This window comes from Poecilia mexicana, unplaced genomic scaffold, assembly GCF_051168715.1.
Source record: "Poecilia mexicana isolate PSO_F unplaced genomic scaffold, ASM5116871v1 scaffold_8, whole genome shotgun sequence".
NCBI classification, from domain to species: domain Eukaryota; kingdom Metazoa; phylum Chordata; class Actinopteri; order Cyprinodontiformes; family Poeciliidae; genus Poecilia; species Poecilia mexicana.
Window position 1 is genome coordinate 19,043,614 of NW_028263377.1, and position 20,359 is coordinate 19,063,972.

General features: G+C 40.5%; 1 protein-coding gene across 2 annotated transcripts in view; it reads left to right on the plus strand.

Annotated features, from left to right (window-relative positions):
• olfm2a (olfactomedin 2a) overlaps window positions 1–20,359 on the plus strand; it is a 45,768-nt gene that overhangs the window by 12,704 nt on the left and 12,705 nt on the right. The window contains exons 1-2 of one of the 2 annotated variants that reach the window (XM_088007623.1): window positions 11,179–11,708; window positions 15,104–15,106. The exons of the other annotated variant lie outside the window; for it this stretch is intronic. Of the exons in view, the coding sequence (XP_087863749.1) occupies window positions 11,565–11,708; window positions 15,104–15,106 (147 nt within the window). The 5' untranslated portion in view covers window positions 11,179–11,564. Of the gene's footprint in view, window positions 1–11,178; window positions 11,709–15,103; window positions 15,107–20,359 lie in introns of those variants that run through there. 2 annotated transcript variants of the gene reach the window in all.

Sequence of the window (20,359 nt, forward strand, 5' to 3'; positions counted from 1 at the left end):
CACAGTGAAAGATGAACTCTCATTTCACCCTATAAACTCATTTCCTTCCATCGATGTCCTTCATCTCATTTGTTTCCATATGCACGTCATATCATCATTGAGATGTCTGACCCATATGCACAAATGCTTTCAGGAAAATTATAGTATTTAAAAGGTTTATTTTAAAAACAATGACTATGAATGTGATCTTGATCTTGAGGACACAGGACATCAGGTTCACTGAAGGAGAGAGAGGGAGTTGAGGGGAGAATGTGATTAAGGAAATGTTTTGGTAGAGGATGAATTGCCAGGGGGACGCAAATGAAATCTGGGGTGAATGATCCGAGTGGTGGGTTGTCGTTGTTGGAGAAGGAGGGCGCAGGTGTTACTTGGAATCGGGTCAAAGGTGGACACACAGGGTGGACAGCGTACACGGAGGAGGTGAATAACAGGAACTTTGAGGCTGCCAGCCGTGGAAACAATGATCCAGAGGTTACTGGTCTTGATGAAAGTTTGTTGGATGGTAATCTGATGATTCACGGATAGGTTGTTCAGAGCTTTATTCAGCAGGAGAAGCCACTCTGGGAGTGTTGACAAGGGAGATTCAGGAGCTCATGAAGATCCAGCTGGAGGGTTTCTTCGAAAAGAGAACAGAGGATAATTAACTAAAGGTTTCACAAGAAGGTTCAGAAAAATGCGCAAGGAATACACAGAGGGGGTGGAGGAGCTTAGGTTTTACCACAAAGGTCAAAAGACTGGTAGCTAGTTCCCAATATACTCCAATTGGTGAACTGATGACTAACTGGTTTGCACACCTGCTGGACTCCACCCTCCCATGGTGCCCATGGAGATTTGAGAAACCCCACAGAGAAACCCAACCACACACACAGACTTCCCAGATCCCTGACAATGTGAGCGTGACGGTCTTTCCTCCCGTGTCGAAATGAGACCCAATTGCCTGACTTTGGTACTCGGTAAGAAAAGAAGAGAGCAAAGCGGCACAGTAGAAACGGACGCAAAAAGCAAGAGGAGCCATTTAATCGATGGTGTTTTTCCACGTGGCGCTGTCTTAGCCACTCAGTAGGCCTATTGATGAGGGAGGCTCTCACTGACTCCCCCAAAGCTTAAAGGCTCCAGTCAGGGAGGCGTGGGAGCCCAGCAGCCATCAGACACTGCTGCATATCAAGCAGGCTGGCAGAGCAGCTCTCTGCAGCACCACGGTGAGCAAGGTAGAGAGGTCCTTTGATAGAGACACTACATGCAGGACAGGGCGATAACAAGACGTTCCAGTGGCGGCAACTCCTGCTTTCATGACACCATTTTACCCAATTTTTCCCTGTTGGGATTCCTCAAATGTCTACATTTCACAAGTACACCACTGGAGTGAACATCGCATTTTGAAATGATAGTGCTTAGTTCAAATGTAACTACGGGGGAACTCATTATTTCAATTTTAAATGAGAAGCAAATGAAATTACGTGTGCAGAGTTGCATCATTTTACAGCCAAAAAAATGTTAATTCTGCTCTGCTCTAGCTTTGAACGTTAAAAAGAGTTTAAATGTATCACTAAGATGTGGAAATGGGAACACTTCATGCTAAACTTATTTAGTCACACGTCAACGGCACATTCCAGGACGCAGCAGACGCTGTGCTGACAGATGCTATGAGCGTTCCTCTCTGTGGTGTTCAGTGTAGGTGGGCAGTGACAGGATAAAGTGAGAGGATATGAACTGGGTTCAAATTAGTGGTTATTGGAGTGGCTGAAGATGACAGCATATCCGGGAGTGCGTGGGAGAGAGACAGAGGAAGAGGTGGTGTAGAGTTTGTGGAAATGAAAACTGGAGATAGCAGGAAGGCATGAAAGGGGAGAAACACTAAGAAAGAGCTTCACATCTGTGCCTGCAGGGAAATTATCTGCCCTATCCAAACCAGAAGGAGAATAATAATTAGAGGCCCATCACTCCGTCACTGATTTTGTTCCGCTCACTGGCAGCGACACTCCTTGCAGATTGTCTTTAATTAGCTCTACATCACTTAATCAATACAGCCATGACAAAACAGTGGCATGTGCATCCTGTCGCTCGGCCGACAGAGACACTGGAAGCAGCAGGAATAAAGGACTAGTGTTGACAGACGCGACGTGAGAGGGAAATGATCTAGAGTGGCATCTTTGTCAGAAGAGAAGGAGGCGGAGGTAAGGCGGCGGGGGGGCTGGGGGGAGCGACTAAGCAAGACGTCATGCTCTGATAAAACCCTGCTGCTATGACGACTTGAATTTTCACTTGTTTATTGTGTTTGTGTGTTTGAAGATGAAGAATGAGATATTTATGTGTACACGCCATGTTGCATAAGAAGGTGAACAGGTTGAAGACTTTGCTTCTTTTTTTTTTTTTAACTCTCCTATGAGATCAAACACTGTTGTATTTTTGAGTATCAGACCTGCGTGTTTCAGCTACACTATGGGCAAAGTGATGAGTAGGTATTCAGGATTACTTGCTCTCCTTAAGCCTTATTGCCTTTGGCAATGGGCCCTCTCCTTCCCTATTTTCAATTCCTGCTCTTCTCAACAAGAGGAGCAGCTCTACAATAAGTTGTTGCGGGATGCTTTAGAAAAGAGCACCTCTTACTTGTCAGGCACATTTTTCTCCTCGGTACGATATAGAATAGATCAATATCTCTTGCCATCAATAAATCTGTCCTGATCTCATCAAAAACATCCCACGCCAAGACCATTAAAAGTGTAGTTTAGGATTCATTTCAAAACAAAACTGATTTGTGTGTGTATACATATGTATACAGCTAGATTCTTTGGGGATTTTTGTTTTATTTTATCGCCAAACAGAGACCAATAAAATGTTTACACTTCAAGATCCACAGCATTTCCTTATTATTTCAACACAGTTGCTTGGAACCGCATCTTGTGTGTGTTGTTAAAAAAGATTGTGGGTTTCAGAAAGTTTCCCGTTTGCTCATTATTGCAGGGTATTTTATCCATTCATCCTTCATCCATATCCACTTTTTCCAGCAGAGGAGCTGGAAAAAGTGCTTATCTCCAGTGGTATGAGGTATTTTCTATTACAATTATTTTCCACACAAAACAGGTTGAATGTTTTCATATAGATTGTTGAACTGTGTTATGAAAGGCAGAGCGATAGCTTTCAATATGTTCCCAGAGGAAACAGCAGCTGTGTGAAAATCTGAAATTAAGCACTTTAATATGAGTGTCTATGAAAGGTACAAAATCCTTCATCGTTCTCTTTACTGAATGGAATATTAATATGAGGAATGACCTTTCTGATATTGTGGCTCTGATATTCAGATCCATGCAGTCCCAAACATCATCATTAAGCACTGTGGGTATGTGTAGTGTCGAGTGTGCAGGGCAGGCGTGCTGTCTTTGCTACATTTAAAAAAAATTTAAAAAAATAAATAAACAGAGCAATCTGTTTGCATGTTTACTGGAAAACTGAATAAAGCTTATTGTAGAAAAGTATGTTTGCATTTTACAATTCGATACTTTGCACCTGCTTAATGGTACATTAATACGTATCAAATTCCTTTTCGTTATCCAGCACGACTCCCATTAATGTAAAGCAGGACTCTAAGGTCCACTCTTTACCATGACAGCCTCTCTATCTGCCTCCCACTACCACTTTCTCAATCAGAACACTTCTCATCTCACACTTGGCTGATTCCACACCAGCCAACATTCATATGAAACCTCTCATTTCCCCTCTCTATACCAATTTGCTCCAGTTTGTTAATACTTTTCTCTCTGTTTGCCTTCATAATGACTGAATGGATCAGTTGCTCCTCATTTCTGACACAGACTTGGCAGATTACGGCGCTTAAATCAGCAGCTCGTGGGGAGGATGTAGAGAAAGACACGGTAATGCGAGGCTGTTGATTTGTTCCAAATAACCTTCCCTTTTCGCAAATGTTGCAAGACCCGAGAAAAGCACACAGTGACATGCTCGTTTGTCTGTCTAAAAGTTTCCGTTAACTATTTTGCCCAAAACTCCATTTGGCTGCAAATATAATATTCAGTTAGGGGCTGTTTTGGGATTTCTTTACACTGCACACTGTGCTTGTGTTGCACTAATAGTGTCTCCCTAATTAAATGTTCCTGCTTCTCTGAGCATTAATGACCTGCAGACAGAGGATGCAAATGGAGGTTACAGTGTAAAGCCACGGCGGCGAGGCTGGACACTGCAGGCTGGTTCTGTCCCCTCATTACTAATGTTCGGCTTGTAGCTGATGGCTTCTTGTCATTGTTTTCCCCTGACCATTTGCAGCAAATAGCATTATGCTGCAAACCCTTTGTGCAGCAGACTGTAATTGGCAGGATCTCGCCACTCCTCTCCGCTCCTGTTAGTATTGCTGTTGCAGACATGGCAGTAAACAGACAAGATGTAAACTCATCACCTCGGGGAGTTTCAAATACAACGTTCATGCTTTTTTTAGATGCCCTCGCTGTCTATCTCTCTGCCTCTCATGAACATCGTAGTCTCCTTCAGAATCGTCACTCGTAAATAGTGTTATTTTTTGACTTGTTTTTTCTTGTGTGACCTGCCGCCATGATCAGACTGTGACAGTCAACAGTGACTTTTTTTTTCTTTCCCCATCATGTATCAATACACCTAACAACAATCCAGATGCAGTGTTACAGACTGAACCAAAGCAGTTTTGAACAGCAATAATCGGGCATGAAAATAACAGTACAGAACATTTTTTTTTAACTGACTCTTCTGTGAAACTGTTCCCAGCTTTATGTGTCGTAAAGTGCAGCCTTTCGCCTCAGCTCTGTGTGTTTTCTGAGACTGAAGCCTCAGTGATTATTAATGATGTTGTCAAAACAGTAAATAATGAGGGAAGGATCTGGATGAAAATGAACTTACTCTGACCGGCACCCTAAAATTCAGCATTTTGAAGAAATTATAAATCTGTCCTGGAGCTTTACCTACTTTTTTTTCTTCCCTGTAAGTAATTATTACATTTACAGAAATAGCTTTGCCTGTGTAATAAGGAGAACGTTTGATTAGCTGGGCGGGAACAAAAGGTCACAAAGTGGCACCGGCTTATTTTTTTGTGTACGAAAATTGGTGACTTTTTCAGGTCATCATGAAGACAGAGAGAGATTATGGTAATTATTTGTGTGGAGCCAAATACATCTCCGCATGCCTTTATCTCCCATTGTGATGGCAATTGAGCCATGCATACATGTCTCAAGAGGAGCTGCAGCGAGTTGTCTTTAGCTGGCGCTTCTGGCACGAAAAGGGAGCAGAATGTGAAGCCGTGCTGTGCTGCAGAATGCATGGCAGCTGATTGGTGCATGCAGAACTTTTGTATTGCTTTGATCGGGTTTTTTTTTTTTTTCTATGACGAGCCCGAGGCGTGATGTGGTGCCTTGCTTGATGTCTGATTGAGCTATTCGAGACTGAAACATGTGCAATGTGTCATACAAAATATGCCACAAATAATACTGTATAAGTTGCCATGGAGTGATGAGATTGTAATCAAGGGAGCAATCAAGAGCAATCAGTTTTTGTATGAATGCGAGTTACAGTGAATATACTCAATATGCTTTTCTATGGACTGAACTGACTTTTCATATCTGTTCTGTTGGGTAAATACGCTCAATGAATGTGAATGTTTTGTTGTTTTTGCCTTTTTAATATAAAATGTCATTTGCCATGAGACTGCTGCAAAGACATTATTTTTAGGCACAAAGGATCACTGGAGGAAAATGTTATTTATTCATAATAAAACTTGTTGTTAATCTTTATGCAAAGAAATATGAACCGCAAACTGCATTTGAACATTTTACGAGAGAACAAAAGAGTTGGATCTGGACGTTTATGGCATGCTGTGAATGTGTCTTATTGTGTTCAGGATACAATGTGCTGCAGTCGTTACAGCTGGTGCATTCTTAAGCATTGATTCTTTTGTAGCCCCTTCCAACAGGAAGGAACACGTTTTACATGTGAAACACTAACAGCAGATAAGCACTGTTTGTATTCTAGCATTCCAGTTCCTTTTTTTTGTTGTTTTTCCATATTGATCAAGGCGCCATGACATGCGTAGCTCGGTCCAACTCAGGTCACTCACACAACACTGTGGTAGCCACCATTAGAGACTGCTGTAGACATTTCACAGCTCAGTGGAGGGAGAGAGAGCAATGATTTCCAAGTATTGATGCTACACACACACACACACACACACACACACAAACTCAGACACGTAAACATCACTTTTTTTTTTTTTTCTTTTTTTTTTAAGCCCAATGACTTTTTCTGCCACAGAAACGTTCAAAATATTTGACGGTATTTAACCTTACATAAAGAAATCCTAACATTTAATCTGTGAGCCTCATTCACAATGTCGTGTGTCAAATACTGTCAGTCACCTCTGGGCTCCGAGTGTGAAAGACATACTTCATTCGTGGTAATTGCACACAGCTGAATAATCTAGCAGGAATGTGTTCTCCCTTCATTATTCATGCATCCATTGATTACGTTATAGTCCTTCTGTGGCCTCACTGGCTGTGCACTGTGAGGGTTCAAATGAGTTTCTTCAGTATAAGGCCCACAGGAGCCATTAATAGATTCAACACTTCATGCTCAAAGCGCCATTGTGTCTTCTGATCTGAACCTGAGAACGCAGTTTATTTATGCCATTTAAATAGTTGCCATGGAAATGAGGTCACACTTTGTTTAGGACGGTTTTGATCTTAATGCATTGAGAAGGCCGTGGGCCTCCTTGTCCATCAGCTAATTAATTAATCATGACTCAGAAAAATACAACAAGACGACTGCGGCTTCTTCCAGCGCCGACACACTCCTCGTGTTTTTATGGCATTGCTTCCTCTATTGTAATAAAAATCAGCGTCAGGCTAGCTAACTTCTGTTATTAGCTGAGGTGTAATTTGCTACTTTATTATAGCTTTAAATTTGTAGACGCTTGTGCCTTTGTGCCCAGTGACAATGTGGTGAGTGCTTGGTATTTTCTGCTACCGAGTATTGCTTTCTCACCCAGAGCTTGTTCCTGTGGCCTCAGGGCTCTGCAGTGCTCTACTGCCATCCATGGGTGTGCACAAATGCTGCCTTTTCTATGGTTGGTGGGCATTTTCACCATTTGAACTGATTAAAAATGTCCTTTGCAGAGCACACCGCAGGCAATGAGCAAATCAGACGTTTTTAGATGTATGTATAGTGAAACACAACGATGCCTGCTTGCAGAACTGAACAGCTGCATTACACGGAAATATAAAGAAGTATGTAAAATTATGTGTGATGCAAATTCCTGTACAAGCACGAAGCTACAAAGTTAAATAATGTGTAAAAGAATATGAGCAAAAATGATCAACATAGATGTTAATAGAAAAGGTTCGAAATGCTGGTGATATTGTCATTGCTACAGGAGCCATGTCAAAAAATGTTCTATGCAGGCAGGAAGGGAAAGTAATTAAAAAAATAATAATAATAATAATTGAGGAGAACAAAGCAAAAGAGAAAAAAATGGAGTTCATAGAAAATGCAGTGTAGCAGAGAAAATTTAGATGGCCAATTATTAAAGCGAGGCTGAAAAATAGATTGGCTGGGAAAGATTAATCAAAACGTATTAACTGAATTCAGGTTAAATGGCTAGCTCCTTCTATGACTGGTATCTAATGATGGTGTGTTCTGCCAGCAGACTCAGTGATTAGTCAGTCGATGGGCAGAGCCTTGAATTCCTTGAGTTGTGACAGATTGTCCTCATCATACTTTCATTACGCTCATCCTTTCTTTTGTCTATCAGTCTGAAGGAGATGGCATCTGACCTACACTGTGTGAAGGGAATTTTAAAGAGGCCAGCAGCCCTAGTCAGGAAAAAGAGTCATCGACTTTAAAATGACAATAAAGTAGTACTTGTGAAAGCTCACATCACTTATAACGAATAGTTTATTTTCTTTTCCCTTTTGTCCCTTTTTTTCTAAATACTAGAAATATTCAAATATGATTTATCTGTTTTAAAGTCTGAATAATCATGCAATTTGGTTTATTCTGACTATGAAAATGTCAGTTCTAACTTTTTACTAAGAAATTGGGAAAGCTGTTCTGCTTACGTCAAACAGCAAATTGTCTGAAAACTGATGAATAATTCATTTCAGTACTTTACTTTTTTGTATAAAGAACAGATTACAGTTTAGGGTTGTACTAAATGGTAACTATAAAAATAGATTTCATTATTCTATATACCTGGTGTAAATCAATTAATGTAAGCACAAGTCTAGACAATGTTGAAGGTCTCTGATCAATAATGAGCATCAACCAGACTGAGTTTCTATGGTCAAAGCCGACCAAGTGAGTCAAAACACAGATTCGATGTTTAAGGAAGTTTTCATCCATGTGTAAATCTTTGCTGCCACCCAGTGAAATTAAAACACTATTACTACATTCTTTTTATATGCTGGGTTAAGAAAAATAACTGAAGTAAAGCCTTGTAAACCAAAACATTCAATGGTAGGTTGTAATTTTTTTTATTCCGTTTTTGCTTCTTCTTCTTTTTTTTTCTTTTTTTTATCAAACTTAAATGCTTCAGATAATTACATACATTTCATTCTTAGACCTAGATAACCTGAGTAAATCCAGTCTTTACTCCTCATAGTCTGACCTATATGAAGAAGTTATTTTCCCCCCACCTTAAAACTAATAGCCGGTCATGAGACCCTTGACTGCAACATCTGCTTTCAAGCTTATGTTTACGTTTATACATTTGGCAGAATATTTTATCCAAAGCAACTTTCAAATGATAGCATAGGAATGCAGCTGCAACACTTTTAGGCTCTTTTTCTTGAAATCTAGCAGCATTTTCTTGTTGAGTTCTTAGAGATTGACCAGCATGCTGGCATTGACAGAAGTGCAGAGGAGGTGGCAATAGGCTCCAGTGGGAGACGTTCTCTGAAGAGCTGGGTCTTCAAGACTTTTGTGAGAATTGACAGGAACAATGCTGTTCCGGGTACATTGACTCTTTAACCTGAGCTGAGCTTTAGATCCCAAACTGGTTTCTGAATAATTTTCCTTCTGCATTTTCTGGTAAACAGCAGAACTAATTGTCCCATTGTTATGTTCCGAAGCAGCAAACCACCCCAAGACTATCACACCACTCCACTATATTTGACCTATACTGAAATGCTATACAAGTTTCATGCCAGGCTAAAAGGGGATGCACATATACACATTTCTTACATGTTTAAGTTTATTTAGACCACAACATGGTGTGCTGCTTTTTAAAATATTTTAGGCTACCCTATTGCTGTCAGACAGGTTCTGATTAAGCTCATTGTTGATGCTGTTTAAGTATCAATCAGACTGGGGTACAATTAGTGACAGTGAAATAAAAACTGTAGGTAATCACATATAATTCCAGATTTAACAAGGATCAGATTTAGATTTATACTTTGTCATTGGCCAGGCTGTTTCTTCCCTTAATAAATAAAATATTCAGTAGAAAAGAGTTGTTGTCGTAGTCCAATATTAAATTTTGTCTGATGGTCTGTAAGTCTGTAACACATATACGCAAGTGGGAAAATAGTTTTTCACGAGATTGTACCTCAGTGTATACAGAAAACTGTGTAATTCAACAATTTCCATCAAAAATGCTATAACTTTGCAGTTACAATAACAACTCACTGGGAATTTGTGCAAATTGGCATAAATTTGATATTTTGTTGTGATTTTCAACACAATTATAACTCTTCTGTTCTCAGTAGTTCTGTTAAAAAAAAATTTAAATTGCCCCCTTTCAAGTTTTTCTGCAGTATTTTTGTAAAGTGAGAGATCTGTCTCTTGAAAATGATAATTTCTCGCTCAACTAAAGGCAGTAGTCATCTCAAATGTGGAGTTTTTATTTGCAATACTGTTGCCAACCACGAGGGGGCAGTGTTGAAGCAAAAATAGAAAAGCATTCGGCGGGAGCAAGCAAGTGAGCTGAAGTTTCCACTTTGAGCACCAAAAGGTTTCTCTGCTCAGAGGAACCCATATCAGTCACTCTGCAACGCTCTCTGCCCACCCATGACTGACAAAGTGAATAAGTCAGCAGACCCTGCAGAAAGCAAGAGAACAAGCTGACCTGCTGCTTTTGTCTTAGCATTTTGTCATCATTATGTGTGATTGTCTAGGTAGCATAAAATGACACAGCCAGAGGAAAGACTCCTGTCCAAGGATCTTAATTAGGAAAAGACCTCAAGGAAAAGACCCCAAGATATTTGAAACACACATTTCCAATTTGTCTTCTTATTTCAAATTTCCTCTCAGTGTGAACTTCAAAACAAATCTGATTTCTTTCCTGATTTAAGCCAAAAGGAACTTTTAAGTGTCAGCCTCAGAAGTGGCCTTTACCATATACAAAGTAGTCACATAATTTATAATGTGCCTGAACTGTACCTATACAGGCAAACACAAGAACGGAGGAACTGGTTGTAACGAAGTCATGCTGGTTTGTTTGGAAGTCAAACAGAGTGCATATATCATTCTGAACCCTACACATAAGTTTGGATTTATGGTAGATTTTTACACTTCAATCTGATTCCTTTTCTTTGATATATTAAAAAAAAAAATCAATATTTTTCAAGTACACTTTCATACTGTGAAAATACTGACTCGTGAGTGAATAAGGCTGTGTAATTTCCTCATGACATAGCGGAGCAAAGGCGTAAAGTGAATGGCTGGAATACGATTATGGTTCAGGCAGTGACTGTACCGACTGCAGGCTCGTCTAGACTGTCATGAAGCACAAAAGACAGATGAGCTGTCACAGGCAGCAGTAGGCAGAAGCACCTGGATCTCTCCCATTTTTAATACCATGCCAAACCAGCTGTTCAACTTTCATATCTATCACGCTGTATCCTTCATTCTGCACAGACGGGGTAATTAGACTGCAGGACAGTCTACTGTGAAAAGGATGGCACTTAGATGCCCTGGGCGCCCACATGTCACATAGCATAGAGAACAGATCAGCGCTCTGAAATCAGTCTCTCTCCAATCTACAGACACGCATATGCAAGCATGCACATACACACACACACACACACACACACGCCAAGACGTGAGTCATAAAACAACAGCCAAATGTCAGAGAAAAAGAGAGGGAAGGGAAAGACTGGATACACGCATGCAAAAGCAGAGCAGAGGCTGATTGGGAGGGGATGAGATGGAGAGGCAGCCAATGCGCAGCTCTGCATCTTGAGGAAGAGAGAGGGTGGAGAGAGAGAAAGAGGGAGGGAAGGCAGAGGCAGTCACTCTGAGAGGAAAGGCTCTCAATGTGATGGTGTTGGATGTGAACTGCTCTTCTCTGACCGGTGTCTGCCTCATCCGTTTCAATGAGCCGGGATGTGTGTGTAAATGAGATAGTAGTGCTTAACTTATTCTGAGGGATTTGCTGCCGTTTAACCTGGGCAAAGGCTGACTGGCTTGTTACCGTCCCCCAAGCTGTTTGCAGCAGAGGTGGAGTGGGGGGGGTGGGTTGACTGGATCTGAGGTCTAGGCTAGGGCAGGGCAGGGCTGGCTGTCAGGCTGTTTGTGCCAGGCCCCACAGGAAGAAAAAAATGACTGTTCCCATGCTCAAGATCGGAGCGGTGCTCAGCACTATGGCCATGGTGACCAACTGGATGTCTCAGACTCTGCCTTCTCTTGTGGGACTCAATGGGACAACCGTCTCCAGAGGGGGCACTTCAGAAAGGATTGTTAGTGTGAGTACGATTTAAATTCCTTCATGCAGCTGCATATGCATGCACTGAGAAATCCAAGCAAGACATTGAGAAGGTGATACAAATAAATGAGTGGCACAACAAACAGAAAAAAAAAAGAAGTTAAAAAGAGACTATTGACTGGCATGTTCAACTGAAGGAAATTAAAGAAGGGTTTTAGAGGTGAACTTTCCAGATTGAGCTTAAATCGAGAGTCTGACTCAAAGAGGTTTGTCATTTGAAAGGTAAGACAGGATGCAGTTAGACGTAAAATGCCAGAGCAACGTTTCAACCGAGCGCAACCGATGTACAAATATCATGAGGTTGAATTCGGCTTGTACTTGGTGAGCGATTTAGAATGCAACCATGTGGTAAATCATATGGCTATGTGGGGCCGATGGGAGGTGGAGAGCTCTCCTGAGTGATGTTCAGGCTGATCCTGTGTGTCAGTCAGCTCCAGGGTGGGAAAGAGGGTGCTCATATTCAAAGGTTGGGTGGCAAAGACTTGAGACAATTTTACAGATTTGAATGTGCTGCATTCCCTCACTTTCTACTTTGTCTCTCTATTTTTTAATGCATCTGTGTCCTACAATTAGGAACTTTTACAAATTTGATATCATCTCAGGATTCTACTAACAGGTTTTATGTTCAAATGTCTAACTTTGCTAATTCAGGACTGCAATGTTCCAGGGCTCATCTGGTGTTAATGAATGCATATTCCTCTATGCTGAGTGAGTTTTTATGGCATCTTAGCCATTAGGCAAATGCCCAGATCCGTTGAAATGACAGAAATTGAACATCCCAAGAGGTATATGACCATCTGGATATATGTCTATGCAGGCAATTGTTTGTAGGAGTACGTGTGTGTGTGTGTGCATTCAGATATATAATCTATCTCTCTGTGATGAGGCATTTGTGTCTCAAGGGTGAAAGTCCGTCTGTTTGATGAGATTTTTATTTTTTTTTATCCAAACACCCATCTGCTACTTTTATATCTCCTTATTCAGCCGTGAAATATTAGGTGGAACGGTTCCATCCCCAAAAATCCGACATCTCCCTTCTATCTTTGGAAAACAAAAGTTAATCTCACATATTTGTTCTTAGTTGTAGACGTACCTCAGATGTTTGGGGTGGGGGGGTTAGCAAAAAAAAAAAAAGAAAAAGAAAAACATCTTCCACAAACCTACTAAGCCCACACCTTCTCTGCAGCATCTTTATAGTCTGTCATTTGAGGCTGTTTTCTATGCACAATTTTCCATATAGAATGCAAATAATGTAGGCTTCGCAACCAAGGCTCAGAGGCCTTACCATTTGCATTTCAAAAGACATAACAAAGTTAATTATCATACATCATCACCAATGCATATTTTTGATTTGGAGAATATCCACAACACAACCAGTAGCAGAATAAAATTGCTCCTATGCAGTTCAAAGTTTCATTAACCCAAGAAAAGAGTTTGATGCAATTGCATTGGAAAACATAGCTGTGACTGAAAATGTGTTGGCTTTGCGACAGGAAGATTCTCCCCTTATACACAATGGCAGTGTATGAAACATTCATTTAAAGCCTCGTTTCAAATTTCCATCACTATTAATGAGACATTTGGCTGGGATGATCTAAGAAGCAGGATGAATCACAAAATGTTTAGAGCTACAATCAAAGATAATCGGGCTGCTTTCTTGTGAAGCTCTCTTCGTGGCATGCCAGTGGCTGTTGCATGGCTGCTCCCCGCCCTGGCACAAACATGCTCGCGTCTTTCTGCACTGTTCCTGCTAAGAGCTATTTTCAAAGTCTGCTGCACTTGATTGGCGTGCCTGTGTTTTAACCAGCTGATTCAAGAACACAGCTGACTGATTATTTAGTTGCCTTTCTGCAACGGCACTGAGAACAGCCAATGTCTGGATGCCCAGATGCTCTTTTGGATCGTGTAAACCCTCAGATTTCTACTGTTCTCTTCAAAGAGAGCATAAAGATAACCAAAACAAAGTTTCATTCATTAAGATACAGACTATTTGAATTTAATGCTAGCCTATATGTGATTATCCACACTCACACCACCACAATTATGGTGGTGGTAGCATGATGACCTTGGGCCAATTTTCTGCTTCAGAATGTGAATAACCTGTTGTAATTGATGGATCTATGAAGTCTGCTCTCCACTAGCAAATCCTCAATCAGAATGCCCAGCAATGAGTCCATGTGACCTTATGCACATGCTTTGGGATATGCAGTAAGCTAATGACCCAATTTGACCCAAGTACAACTTTGAATCACTGAAAAAAAAAAGAAACTAGCGCAAAATGGAGGCCCTAGTCAAAGTTCAGAAATTAATTTGATCTTTAAATAGACTCCTTGCCAGTGAATGCGAATGTTTGGTTGAACTTATCTGCGGTCGGTGACTCAAAACAGTTTAAGGGGCAATTACGTTTTTCAGTTCACCGGGTTAATTTGTCTAGCTTTTTTTTCTCTATAGATGAAACCTTTAAACATTTTTTTTTTTTTTAACATTTACTCATTACCTTGGTAAGAACAGAGTGTCAGTGGGTAAATACTTTTTCAGATTACCATTTTAAATTCATCATCAAATGAAGTTTATATGTCAACTTAGAATCAGCGGTGGGGTCATGCCCAAAATCACACCTCTAATTTCCCAAGCAGCGCATTTATACTTAATGCTTCAGGTTTTTGCTACTCCACCCTCCTTCATCCTTAGCCCTTTCACCTTATCCATATACCCTGTCTCCCTGTTTTGGGCTTAAATGTTGCTGCAGGTATTGAATGACTGACTCAAATGAGTAAGAAATGTAGGTTAAAGTTTTGCATCATTAGTGATCAAGAAGCAAGCAACTGATACTCTAAAACATATACAGCAGAGAAGAAAATTAGATCTGGCTGTGTTTACCACTCAGTTATAGTTTGTTTTGAAATAACTTCAGGAATGTGTGTGCTATGCAGTGATGAATAAATCACCATTGTGCCGTGGTTGGATCCCCAGAGCACTGCAACGACAGACAGCGGAGCAGTACGTCTTTGTTTGTTTCTATCCAGGGTAAAAACTCTTAGAGACACAAGGTTGTCTTAAGTATTCTCACCATGAACGAGGAGAAAGCAACAAATAATGGCAGTTTACAAAGAGCCAGGACTCTGAATCTGATTGGGGTCAGTCAGACGGTGTCTGTCTGGGTGTTAAAGCTATAAACTTTATCACACCAACCGAGCAATCTCATCAAGCAGATTGTTAAGAGTGATCCTTGGCTATGGATTAAAGATTAAACACTGGTTGCAGGGTTTTATTTGTGCATATTACTTTTACGCTTATGCTTTTAGCCGTGTATTTTTTTAATCCAGGTTCTGACAGATTTTTTTTTTTTTTTTTTAATGTCTACTTATTGCGAAGCAGGTTTCAGAGCCAGAACATTGGATAAAGCCAATGTGTATGATAGCGTTTTAAATAAGTCGGCTATGTTAACTATATGGAAACAACTAGGTTATTGGCAACATTATGTTATTATTTAATAATCAACATTTAACATCATTAAAACATTCTAAAATTAGCTATGAAGATTATTGCTCCATTGAGAAGCCATTTATTAACCAGTTTACACAATCCTGTAATCCATATTTACAGCAGTGACTGTAATTTCACAGTTTTTGTTGTGTTTTATCACACAAACCCTCGCCTCTGTCTTCCAGTTCAGCAGAAGGTGTGATAAAGCTGTCTTGTTCCCGTGCAACGCCACAGCAGATGCCAAACGCTTTTCACCGGGACACCTGGCATGCCGGCGTTGTGCTTTGAAACAGAGTGAAGCTGCTACTACTCTTTGGAAATTGCGGCGCAGTTGCGGGTGTCATTTTCTCCTATACCTCTCCAACTCTGCTGCCAACTTAGGAAAACAAAACACTTGGTGGACTTGATGCCCAGCGCTGCTGCCTTTCAGGTGTGATCTGGACTGGAACAAGTCAGATGCAGCAGATGGGAAGAAAGCAGGACGCCGTTCAGAGCGAAGGCAGTCGCAGGATTGATGGAGTGGGTGTAAATGTAAGGCGGGCGGGGGCACGATGAGTTTATGAGTCATATTATTGACTGGCAACCACGCTGCGCTGATTGTGGTAATCGGTTTTCCTTGGAAGCAGAGGAGACTAGGGACTCCGAAGAGAGACTTCATTGAGTTTTATTTTAAAGGCCGGCAGCTGGCTGGTGCATTGAAGACTGACGTATTGTTTGCTTCAAGTGGGGCTGTGTATTTTCATGTTTATTTAAATGTAGTCAATTCAGCAGTGAGCTGCAAATTAGAAAAATGAGATGTGATTGTTTGGCTGCAGCACAGACGCAATTGAGCTGTGTGTGGCAAAGACAGATGAGTCAGCTTTGTTGCCAACAAGTGCTGGGAGAAGTTAATGCTTCTGAAATTTGTAAAGAGTAAAAGACATAAAAGCTGCAGAGCGCGGATAAAAAAAAATGTTGGCAATGACAGATGGAAATGAAAGGAGGAGTGAGATTACACACTTCAGTTAGTAATTCTGAGTATCCTAGCCTTCAGTGTCTTTGATTCCTCTTGCATTCTCAGTATTCTGGTCCCTCTCCATGCTGAACATCTCATCCAACGCCCTTTTCCTAACAATGTCCCTCCTCTCTGGTGCGGCAATTCTTCAGATGTGATGCATTCGGTGTCACGGTCAGCTCTCTCTCATATCTCAGAACTTACTTCTAACATTTGCCCCTTCAGCCTAGTGCTCATGAAAGTTATAATAGACTTGCCGTCATGCTCATAAAGTAAGGATCTGCAGATTTATGATCTCATTTAACTCTGGCTTTGCAGCAGCTAGCTCCTGGGTCGGTCTAATGAAACGCCAGAGGAAGTCTATATTGCAAGTCGACAGCGATACCAGCGGCCTGAATGTCTAATTGGATAATCTCTCTGAACTTTTGTAGTCAGCAACAAAATAGGAATTTTTAAAGTTTCTGTCTGGAATTATTTCTCAGGTTAGGAAGTAACATGGGAACTGAATCTCTCAATGTTTTCTTCTAAAACTAGATTGTCACCAAAAGCAAATGACAATGTGAAATTAGATCCTTCTTTCTGGATCATAAGGAAAACAAGGGAGAAATGCTTGATATCATTTTAACCTTAAGTCAGCTGAAATTCACCTTAAATTGTCACTCAGCATCTTAACTTGGCAACGTTTAAATACAGCTGGGCGAAATACGATCTCTTTTTTTTTTTGTCCTCCCTGCCGGCTCCTCCTTTTCTGACTATATCAGTACCTCCTGCTTTACTCGGGTTTTCTCTTGGGAGCTTGAGGTTTGCCAGCAGTGGATGATAAGGCTTCATCCCAGAGCGTGTCTAGTTTGAAGCTCAAAAAGGGAATCCCAAGCCATAAATTTTAGGAGCCGTTTTAATTTATTTTTCACGTGTGGTTTTTGAATTTTAGTTTTCATTCCTTTGTCGCCTTTAATGCGCTGTCACACAGTCTCTCTAAGAGAGACCGCCTATACCTGTGAGAGGTTCTTTACCATCTCTCAGAGGTAGTGGTTGAATTTCTGGGACAATGAACTAGATGACAATTCTCTGCTGAAATAGTCTTTGTGTTTGATGAGATTATCCACCAAACTATTTACAACATAAATGCAGGTTAAATGGCATCATTGTAGTCAACATTTGGTTTGCAACATTATTTTCATGCCAGTTTACTCTTCATATCCTGAAAATATTTCTAATGCCAGTGGATATCGGAAATGCACTTTTGCAACATTAATGAGGTATGTTGCTGGCTGTAGGGAGCATGAATCTCCTAAATGAACAAACGCCAATGAGCCATTCATTGTTGCAAAGAGAGAACTTAATCAAATTTACATAAATGCAAAGCGAGTGTTGAAAATCAAGTTCATTTGTACAAGATTTCATATAGTGATCTACTTTTTAAAAAAAGCCACAAAGCATATAGGGACATTTGCATTTTAGAATTACCTCTTCCATCCTGCTTTCTAACCGCAATCAGAATGAGAAAGTTGGAGCAGAATGGATAGGTGGCTGGTAATGAAATTGGAAGTGATTCAAATAGGCTCTTAATTTCAGCCCAGCATTTATGAAATATTAATGATGGGGGGGGGAGATGAGTTACAGTGAAATCTCCCTTAAGTAAGAAGAGCAGAAACATGTTGGCAAGCAGAGTATCACAATTTAAGCTGAAATCCCTCCTGTTGATATAAGTACTACAAACCATTTATGCGGTGCAATTTTTAAATGCAAAGCCATTTCGACACAAACTTCTCCTCCCTCTGGGATTCAAAGAAATTAAAATGTGGCGCACACCCCTGCATCCATCCGGGCTCTTTTGAAGTGAAACTGGATATTTGAATAGATGGCCTTTACGTGCATGGACATAGGATTGTTTGCTTAACGACTGCACATGTGGACAGAATGAGTTGCCTTCGTGGTTTCTGCAATTTGAGTATGGTTAGCCTCCACCTGTTAACACTGCAGGATACAGTCTATAATGAGAGGCCATTGTGCTCCCTGCACCTCACAATCAGCAGCACATGAACAGCAGTCTAGCAGCCATTAACGGCACACTGCAGATCTGCAATGGAACGTATTACAACTGAAGGAATTTACTAACAAATGCTCCTGGGTTTTGATTGTTAATGTAGCTGCAATTCCATCTCTATGTGTTACTCTCCAATCAGGAATGCGTGTAAATTGATAAAGGGGCATATCTCCTGCATCTGCGTCTATGTATCTGTACACAGATACTGACAGGATTTGTTACAGAAATACGTTTTAAATCAAACAGTTCAAAAATGTTCCCATGTGCTCATTGAGTTCATTGATTTTTGACACATATTTGAATCTTAACCCCATCATCCAATAAGTTTCATCTTCAAAATACAACACAACAGTAACAAAAGGTTACTGCTTTGACCTGAGATTTTACCATATTACCAAATTCTAAACCTCAGTCACCTCAATAAATCATTATTTTTGTGATCAAACCTGAAAAAGGGTAAGTTCTGAACCATTTATTGCATGGTAATATCTACTTTATTTGTATTTTTTATGGTTTACAGGTTATTTTTCCACACCAGTATCAAATGGATCTTCTAGAAGGTCTTCTGGCAATGACCATGATGAGTATTAAGTAATAATATTTTAACAATTTCATAAAATGATGAAGAAGTGTAACCTCTTACACAAATAACCTGAAGAGCAAGGAGGGCTTAAACATGCCCATCACTTCACAGCTTATGCTCTGGTTTCATTTGTTTTCCAGACCCAAGAAATATAGTGAAACAAATGTGTATGTTTCCAGATATCTGACAGATTGAGTATGATGTGGAGAGGGAATCAGGTACAATAGAAAACGTTGTATCCCATCCCCCTGACAATAGCTGAATGAAATAGACTATCAGACCCAGAGGAAATAAACTGGGTGAGATTCAGCCTCTTTTGTCTTGGCTACCCCCTTCAGCTTTGGCTGCTGTAGGCCTCCGTTTTCCTCTACATGCGGCATCCCATTGATTACAACAAAGAAGAGGAAATAAGAACATTTGGAGCTGATTGGGGAAAAGAAATCCGTACAACTCATTATCGGTCTGATGACACGCAAATCTGCATCAATACCGAAATATTGCATTGGTTTATTTAAGCCTATGGTCCAAGAGTCTCACAATGACTTTTTCCTCATGGAATTAGACATTCAGTCACTCTGAAATATTACCAGCATAAATTTGTAATGCTGTGTGAATGGAATGTTACCCCTGATTAATTAAAACTAGAAACATTCACCTGGAAATGTCATAAGTCTACTTAGTATGCACCGGGCATTCTGAAGGTAATAAAGAATGAAAAGACGTACAAGCAAAATGCCATCGCTGCATGGTTTGGAGAAGATAAAGGTAACTCCGATATCTGCAACCACGGCTCACTTTAGAGCTTGTTAAATTTAAGATCAGCTTGTTCTTCGAGAGCGAAGAAGGGAGAAGGCGGGTAGAGAAGGTGGGGTGTCAGGGGATTAGTAGGAATGACACAATGTGTCAGTCAGCACATTTACTTCCAGGGTGGTTGGTACTTTAAACTCCAATCACACACAGCACCTGTTCTCCAAGACATTTTAATCTGAACCTGCCCGACCCAAAGAAACCGCGGCATAGCTCAATCCTGCTTGAAGAGAGAAAATGTGAGTGGCCTACAACCACAGAATGGCTTTTAGTTTCACTTATTCGGATGGGTTTTTAATTTTGCTACAAAAAAAAAAATACCCCGGATTGTTCTCTCTGTTATTACATTTAGCTACGTGCTGACTTCATGTCAAGGAGTCGGAATTTACTGTGAATGAACAATTGGCAGAGCCGAGCTTGTATGCATGTGCTGGTGTGCTTGTGACCGCAATGCACTACTTTTGATTGGATTAGTTTGAAAGAGACATCCATCCTTTTAGTCTCAAGCCTCCTCCCCTGGTAAGGGGCTGCATTATTGATCCTGAACAGCTCCATTTCCCTTCTCTGTCCAAACCTATTAGATGCTCAGCCTTTAACAGCCCGGCCTAATGCTTCTTTTTTATTCCTGTGTTTCCGTCTTGCCATATTTTTCAGTTTTTCTTATCCCTTTGTGCATCTTCTGTCAATCTGCTTGTCTTATCTTGATCTACACAC